The following is an 8853-nucleotide window of genomic DNA, read 5'->3' on the forward strand; positions in this document are numbered from 1 at the left end:
GTCGTAACAGGTTTTGGGAGGGGTCGGCAGGGGAGGGCAGCCATGCGAAGGGCGCGTCAGGAGGTTTTGAGCGTGGCACTGCAGAAACCACCGAGCGACAAAAATCTCTGATGTGATGCTGCTCCAAGGGGTGTAGAAACTCGTTCTTCATTAACAAAACACCGTTATGTTTACAAAAAGTGCTCACCTTCTTATGTGATCTGTGCCTCATCGCCTGAGAAATGCTGAGAGGCAGCAGCCGGGGTGGATAAGGAAACCAGCCCTTAGCTGAGCAGGCTGTGCTGTGCTTTGGGTGCATTTGAGGTGGGTTTGGGTGGTGGGCAGTTTTAAAGGAGAGCTCCGCTAGCGCGCATGGCAGTGAGGGACCTTGGTGTGCGATGGGGAGGAATGGTTGGAGGCACTGCCAGCAGGGTGCTGGTCAGAAGTGTATGGGATTGGGACTAAGGCACAGGTGGGATGGTTGGAAGGGGGGCATCCATTTCCTTTAACATGGCAAATGGTTACGAAATGGCTGCTAATACATTTGACCTTCAGAAAAGTTCTCTTTCCAACCACCAAACTGCAAGGAGATTCTGAAACAGTCTCCCAGGAAAGGCAGAGGGACCAAAAACTGCAAATAAAACTTGATCAGGCTCTGAAAAGGTCTGAAAAAGTTTCCTGTGCCCTGAGCAGCAATAGTTAGCTGGTCTTCCTTTCCTATAAGAAGTGACATATCAGCTGCTGTATTTCCTCTTGTGCCATTCTTAACTAAATGGCAATTTAATTCTTCTTTCAGATGCATCCAGTCCTGAAGGCATTTGTGTGTGGCTCCATCAGTGGGACTTGCTCCACACTCCTCTTCCAACCCCTTGACCTGCTGAAGACCCGCCTGCAGACTCTGCAGCCTGCAGTGAATGGGTGAGAGACTGGGGATGTGTGTGCATGGTGGGTGTGGGTGTGCTCCGCCATAGGCTTCTGCCTGATTTGCTGGCTGGGGCTTGGAGTTCAGGGTTGTAATTCAGATACGGAAAGTTTTTCTGAAGTAGGAGGTATGTTTTTATAGCATGGAGAAGGATTGATATTTTGCTCCAGAAGAGAGAAAGTGGCTGCTCTTGTGAACACTAATAACGTGTAACCAGAGCATTTGTCTGTATGCATCTGAGAGACTGGTGTTTGCTGGAGTGGCCACCATGCAGTTTCACAGGGTGTCCGCTGCCTGAAAAATCATATGTTGTTGCCACATAACCTGTCCATGTGTGCAGCTGCTCCCATTTGCCTGGTGTAGTCAACTATGACTACATCTGATGCTGCTAACAAAGGCACTAATGAGGGTGGCCTCTAATGTGTGTTACAAGTGATGGGAAAGCAGAAGGTGACAGAGGAGCCCTGGAATGAGTGACCAAGAAGAGCACGCTGAGTCTAGAAGGAGCACCTCTGGGGTGATGCACAGAGATACGAGTGAAAGGGGGTGGCTGCAGATTATGTCTGCCAGAGAGCATAAGCAGATTTTCTCTGCAGTTTCAGTCTTGTCTTCCTTTCAGGTCTGGTCGTGCTGGGATGGTGACGCTACTCTTTAGGGTTGTTCGTACTGAGAGTCTTCTGGGGCTCTGGAAAGGTGTCTCTCCAGTAAGTGGTTGTTTTAACCCTGACTTCTAAACATAAATACATAAATAAACCTGCTATTTATTACTAACTGCGGACAGGATTTAAATAGCCAGCTCTTGTACAATTATGAATGAAACCATGTGACTTAGATAGTTAAATCCTATTTTAAGGAGTTAATTGTGAATTGCACTGATTAGGTCATAGTAGTTGCTGTGGATTTGCAGTCTCTGAAATATTCTGTAGTACATTTTGTCTTACATGTGTTTTTTTCTTTCTTCATCTGCTTCTGTTTCTTCTGAAGTCCTTTGCAAGATGTATTCCTGGGGTTGGGATTTACTTCAGCACTTTGTATGTCATGAAGCAAAAGTTTCTAATGGACCGTTCACCCACTGCCCTGGAGTCTGTCTTTATGGGTGCCACCGCACGTGCAGTATCTGGGATTTGCATGTTGCCGGTGACCGTAGTGAAGACTCGATATGAGGTGAGTGTGACTTTCTAGTTAGTTCCCTGTTAATCATGTCACACCCCTTCCTCATGATGACAAAGAAATTCTTCTGTATGGATTCTTGAAGGATTGCTTTAAAGGCTGGGGTAGATGGAACCGAGTTTTGCCTTGGGCTGTCCTCTGTGCTGGCGTCTTGGGCATCACGTGGAGTGCATATTAATGCTTGTTTGGACAGGGTGGCCTCGGAGTGTGTGTAGGGTTCCTCACCGTGTGCCTGGCACGTCGATGACTGACTGTTGTCTACCCTTGCAGAGCGGAAGATTTGGCTATGGGAGTGTATATGGAGCTCTGAAGAGTATCTATCAGACGGAGGGGGCTCGTGGCATGTTCAGCGGGCTCACCGCAACACTGCTGCGGGATGCACCCTTCTCTGGGATCTACCTGATGTTCTACACACAGACCAAAAACTTCACACCTCAGGGTAAGGCTGGACATGGGAGGCTGTAATGGGAGATGTTCTTTTCCTCACATCTTGCCCTGCAGTTGACTGCCTGCACACTCTGCTTATTGCCATCTACCTCAGTAGTTAAATCAGTATCTTGTAGGGCTTTAGGTGGGACATCAGCATTTTCCTGTGGAGGACTGTAGATCTGTAGCTCTGGTCAGGGTAGAAATGGAAATTGTCCGTAAATTGATTGATTGTCTTTATGAAGACTGATGTATAAGGTGGGTTAGTGAACAGCTGAAAGAGAGGATTTGTTCAGCCCTCCTTTGTGCTGCTGTTTTTATTTGTATGCGGATCAGTTTCCACTAATCTGGTGTTTCTCTGATAGTAGAACTGGCTGGGGCAACACTTCCACAGTCTTTCCTTCTCTGGGTTCCTGTCAAATTCAGTTCCCCAGCAAGTGAGGCTTTTTAATAGCGCTAACTTTTGACTTGTAGCCACTTTTCCCCTTGAAAGGTTTCTCTGCCCTGCCTGGATTTTAACTTCTGTTAGACCCCATTGATTTAATCATTCAGTAGCTTTTAATTTTGTCATGCAGCATGAGTTTTCCTGGCCTGTTTTGTGTCTGACTGCATTCCTTTTGCTCTCTTGCAGACCAGCTGGATCCAGTGCTCATGCCCTTGCTGAATTTTGGCTGTGGGATCTTTGCGGGAATCTTGGCTTCACTGGCAACACAGCCTGCCGATGTCATCAAAACACACATGCAGCTGTCCCCTGAAAAGTACCGCAGGACAAGCCAGGCCATCACCTTCATCTACAAGGTGAGGTGAATATGTGCAATCACAGCCTCGCTTTTGATCTCCTCGCCTGAAGCAAAACTATGATAAGAAAATTGGTGTCTCCTTGTCTCCCCTCAAAGCTGCCCTTGCTTTCTCGGGGAGCCTTGCAATTGCACAGTGCTACAGGTTCTTCCTGAGCATTGAATTTAAGCCTGGGTCTTTCAGAAACGGATCTAGGTCTGAGCTGAAATATATCCTGTCCTGTTCCATGTAATAAATGATGAGAAATTAAAACACTAGAGGCAGATTGTGGTGCATTTCTGTTTGTTTATTTCCTGTTGCAGGACTTTGGGTTGGTTGGTTTTTTCCGAGGTGGTGTGCCCCGTGCCCTCAGGCGGACTCTGATGGCAGCAATGGCATGGACAGTGTATGAACAGATGATGGAAAAAATGGGCTTGAAATCTTGACTGACTGCACAAGAAACAGCAAGCTTCACTCCTTCTCCTGCTTGCTGTGATCAACAGGAAGTTCCCAGTTCCACAGAGGAATAAGCCTTGCTCAGCCAGGAGGAAGAAAGCCCGTCTGAGAGAGAGGATTAGGCCTTTTGGCAAGTAGAGGAAAGAAGGATCGGATCTTGGTGTCATTTGATCAATGCATTCCAGAAGGACTGCGCTTGCAGACCGCCATGGGAAATCACAGGGTTTCTCACAACTGTGCAGAGAGAAAAGCCCCTTTTAAAAATAGCTATGCGCTCACTACCTTTATGCAATGAGACATTGCTGAGCAAAAGTGTTTGAGGAGAAAACAGCGATTGCAGAACCTGCCAGCCTGTTCCTTGCTGGTTTGGCCAGTAAGGCTGTAATGACCCACCGTCTGATGTAAGTCCTGCTTCTGCATAGGCTTTGTTCTCAGATGTGGATGTTGCAGACCACGGTGGGAGACTGGATGTGTCTCTTAATGCTGGTATCGCAGGAGTGGGTGGAAGAGAAGTGCTGAAGGAAAGCTAGGAACAGTCTCTCTCGTCACTTTTGTAGTGTGCATGATAGCAGAAAAGGTAACTGGAACCTCCTTGCTGTGTCATGCGTTATTATCTAATTGAGCATTTTAATACTCCTGAGATGTGCTTCTGCCTCTACAGCAGTGTTTGCACAGGAATTAAGAAGCATAAGGCACTTTAGCACTGATTGCTACCAAAGTTGTACTTATTCTCTGGAATACATTTTTTTTTCCTGCTGGTCTGACTATATCTGGAACACTCAAGTATTTTTTTGTAATCCATTTGTACTAGAGACTTATTTGCTTCCTGTTATTTATTTATTAACCCCAGATTAACACCCTTGGCGTGAGCTGGTCCTTAGATGTCGCTTTTAGGGTCATAGCTCATAATGCGTAGATGTATAGTGGAAGCAGATATAGATACTGACACTTTGGATTTCCCTTAAAAACTGCTGCTGATTACATGTGGAGTATCTTTGTGTTTGCTCTTTTCTGCAAGCTTTCTCCAAAGTTTGAGATTTATGAGTGTTTGGTAGGGAACTTTTATTCTCTTTGGGCTCCACAGGGACCCTTCACAGTTTCACAGCTGATCATTTTCTCTTAGCAGGTAGTCCATATTTCAGTGTTCCTGAGTTTAGGCTTAGAGGTAAATACACTGTGCCTTCTTCCTCATTCCTACTTTGTTACAAAGACCTCGTAGTGTGTGCTGTCCAAACGTGGGTGCAGGCTGCTCCCCTCTTCACTTGTGCCTCTGTGCTGGCTGGCTGGGTTGAGACTCGTGCTGCCGCAAAGCTGGGCATAGAAGCGTGTATCCTGTTCTGTAGCGTGCCTTGCAGAAAACATAGCTTTGGATTTTATTTTCTTAAGTAACTACGGATGTTACAATTCACTTTTGAAACAGATGTTTCTAAATCTGAAGACATGACACTAGCTGTATGAAAAACCAGTATTACCTACCTGTTGTTTGTAAATTTTAGAGTGTAATTTGCACAATCGCTGCCTGCCCTGGGAACCTCCTGAGCACAGGAGTATAAGAGACGTGGGTTGTAAAAAATGTTCTTTACCAGATTCCAACTCCAAGAAGGTTTGGTGACTGATGCGAAAGTTAAGTCTGAGTAAAGTGTAAGGGGACAGGCTGGAGGCTTGGAAGGTGCTGCCTGTTTTTAGCCACAGCCCATCTGCGAGGGGAGACTGGTGCTACACAGTGCAGGAGTCTCCAGGAATGGTGGTGGAGGGTCCCATGTGCACATGCCTATATGTTAATAGTAGAGCACTGCATCAAATCATTCCACGTTGTGACTGACAAGCTGTCAGATTCCCTCTGCTGCTTCTTGCTGTCAGGCATGCAAACTGGATTCAGGCCTAAAGCAGTGTTAGTTTTTCCTGTGGGAAAGTTCTTCTATTCCCCTTACCTTGTGGAGAATGAGGAGGCTCTTTGTTGTTGCAGTAGAGTGAAAAAGTATATGCTTTGGTCTTGTGAATTAGCCTGGGCTACCTTGAGGTTTAAGAAATAGAAAATCTAAACTGCACTGTGTTTCATCAAGCCTTGGTGCTGCAAATCCAAAAACTTCTCTGCATGTGAGCTGGGGAGAGTGAGTTTTGCTGTGCAAGTTTGTTGTTTGTTTTTCTTATTCATTTTGTCAGGCCTCTCATATATGGGGGAAAGGAAAGCCTGAAGTTCTGTTTCACTGTCTTCTGAAAGCTGTGTCACATAGGTAGGCACAAGACTATTTCTTAGCTCTGATCCTTACCATTCTTCACCCTTTTCCCCTCTTCCATAACTTTATGTTTCTAAAGTGATTTATTGAAGTTATTTCTTGATAGATACAGCAAGTCAAGAAAAACAAGTGTGCAGACTTGAAGTGTAGATATATTGCCTTTGAGGTTGTATGTTTCTAATTAACAACAAATGGTCACTGTACAACCTAATGTAAAAGTAAATCAAAAGATCTGGACACAGGTGCTTAATCATCTTCCTGCATCATGCCAGCAATTCAACACTAACAATCCCATTAGATAATAATTTACTAAGCCATCTTAGCTCGGATTCCAGAGCAGGTATCCAATCTGTATATGGCAGGATGTCAGTCAGCCCCTCTCGGACTGACCTCTGTTGCTGGCAGTACGCTACCAGTGAACATGCATTGGCTCTGTTGGCCCCTGCAGCGGTGGTGTAAGAACACAACTGGTTAACATGTTGAGGCAGTCAGTATTTAAGTGGAGTGTAAGGACACAAGAGACATAGTCTGATTATTTATGCTTTAGAAACTTCACATTTCCATCCTGTGCTGATGATTTTTTTTTTTTTCCTTGCACTGTTTAAACAGAACTGGAGCTTTGGAACTTTGCATAGGTTTGAGTATTGTTAGTGTTCATGTGTCAATATAAAATATTTATGTGAGAAGGTGTATTACATGTTTCTATTAAAAACTGGTTGCCAAAATGAACCGTGTCATCTCTTCAGTGTTTCTTTAAAAAAACAAAACCAATCAAATCCACAAGGGATGGGATGGAACAGAGGCTTAAGAAAGCAAAAGAAGTTTCCCCAGAGGGTGGGACTGTTGGGTGAGTTCAGAGGCCATACAAGGCAATGCATATTCTTTTTTTTTCTATGGGATAGAATATACACAGGCTGTGCTAGTACAACCTAAATCAGCTTTACTTAAATGGAAAAAACACACAGCGATGGGGAATCTTGGTTTTTTTCACAGCTTTCTCCACCTGCCTGTTGTGTATAAAGACTGATGGGAATGGAATCTCCATACCAGCTGGTGAAATGCCCACCTTTAGGACAGTGCGGTTTGAGCTCTCTGGGGAGAGACTGTTTTTAATCTCCTGCGAACCTGGTTTTTGCTACCCAGGCAGTGTGATCTCAGCAGAGGACCAGAAATTGTGCCTGGGACTTCATTCTCCACTGCGAGGCATAGTGCAAGGTGGTGCTGGATTGCCAGGATCTTCTTTTGCTATCACAGCATGGTCCTGGGATTCGGTAGGAGGCAGGTTGTGCTAAGCAAAACATAAGCGTTGTTGATACAGAGATGTACATCTTCCAGATGTGACCATCCCAAACCTCTTCTCTTTTCAGATGTTGCCCAGATGATGCATTCTTATACAGAGCAATTGTCACAAAGAATTATCTGTGTGTAACAGACTTATCCGACAGTCCTGCTGTGCAGCTTTGTGTCAGCTGGACTTGAACTGCTTGTGCAGGTACCCGATAACCAAATTAGGCCGGTGCTAGTGCCTGCTCTTAAAGGCAGGGCTCTTCAGAGCTCTCCTGCTACCTTGGAGAACCATCCCCAGTGCAGAGGGTGTTTCTGCTCATCCTGCTGCCCCAGCTGTGAGAAAAGATAGCAGACAGGCTCCTGACCCTTTTGGGTGGTGGAGAGAGGGAAGGATAGAAAAGGAAGAGTTCCTGTAATAAAACATTCAATTACAGATCTCCCTGTCACCTAAAAAAGCAGACAAATGTTTTGCTTACTTTTTTTAAATTTTTATTTTTAGTGTATTATGTGCCATGCATAATCACTGACACCAGTACTGAGCAGACAACATTCCTCACCTCACAAACACGCATATATTTATGTGTATTTTTGCAAAACCAACGTGGAGCTCTTGAACATGCTCATCCCTTAGGCCATTGCTTCTGATTTCAAAGTATCAAGTTGATTTTCCCCATTGCACTGTGTCTTAAATTTCCAATTTTATCATTATAGAATGCTTTGGGAGATTTGATGAAAATGCATTAAGGAATTTTAGTAAAAATAGGAGATCCATGTTGTGCATACCCCAACAGGTCAGCTCTCACTATCCACAACACGCTTTCAAAGTGCAATAAAAGTCTGTAAGGTACCTGTGTAATCATTTATGTCCTTGCTATTTGCCGAGTTGCGTTTTACCTGCCTTTGTCACCACCATGTGGCAAATGGCTGAATTACTGCCTTAAAGAATATTCCTAAACTGTTGTGGTAATCTTTTTATAAGCAGCAACGGTGTTGTCTGCCTACAGTCCATCTTCCCGGAGGCAGCAGAGGGATTGAGCGCTCAGGAGAAGAGCTAGGTGTGTCCAGTCCAGGCTGTGCTAAAGGGAATGGAGCGTAAAGCAGCACGGCGGTACCCAGGACATCCCCCCTGTCCCTTCAGTTGCCTCTGCACCTTTGGACCTTTCTGCCCCAAATAAAGATAGGAAAGGTAAGAAGCGACATGATGATGATGAGCAAAAACCTTGGGTGTCCTCCAAAGGGAAGGAAACACTGAAAGCTGAAATTAAAAAAAACAACAACCAAAACCCACAGGAATTTGTTACAATGAGGCCTAAACCACATGATTTCAGTTCCCTGACCGTTTTTTTGCCCCCCAAAAAGCCCCATCAGAGTCACATCTAAAATAAAAAGCTACATTCCTGCCCGCCGGGGAGAAGGGTTTGACCAGCAGCTGAAGAAACCTGCATCGGTCTGGGTGAGCAGCTCCGGCTGACCCCCAGCCCCGCAACGTCCCGGGGTACGGGGGGGAAAGAGCGGGAACCCCCTCGGCACCGGCTGCTGACATCCCTCGGAGGCCCCGCCCCATCCCAGGGAGGCCCCGCCCCACCCCGCGGCAGGCAC

At 45.6% G+C, this 8853-nt stretch overlaps 1 protein-coding gene across 1 annotated transcript; it reads left to right on the plus strand.

Moving 5' to 3' along the window:
• Positions 1-775: 775 nt before the first annotated feature.
• SLC25A38 (solute carrier family 25, member 38) lies at positions 776-3720 on the plus strand. Its single transcript, XM_010086107.1, has 6 exons — positions 776-897; positions 1521-1605; positions 1886-2065; positions 2342-2510; positions 3129-3295; positions 3598-3720. Exons 1-6 carry the CDS (start codon positions 776-778, stop codon positions 3718-3720), a joined length of 846 nt encoding a protein of 281 aa, XP_010084409.1.
• Positions 3721-8853: the final 5133 nt, after the last annotated feature.

This window comes from Pterocles gutturalis, unplaced genomic scaffold, assembly GCF_000699245.1.
Source record: "Pterocles gutturalis isolate BGI_N339 unplaced genomic scaffold, ASM69924v1 scaffold48315, whole genome shotgun sequence".
Classification (NCBI taxonomy): Eukaryota; Metazoa; Chordata; class Aves; order Pterocliformes; family Pteroclidae; genus Pterocles; species Pterocles gutturalis.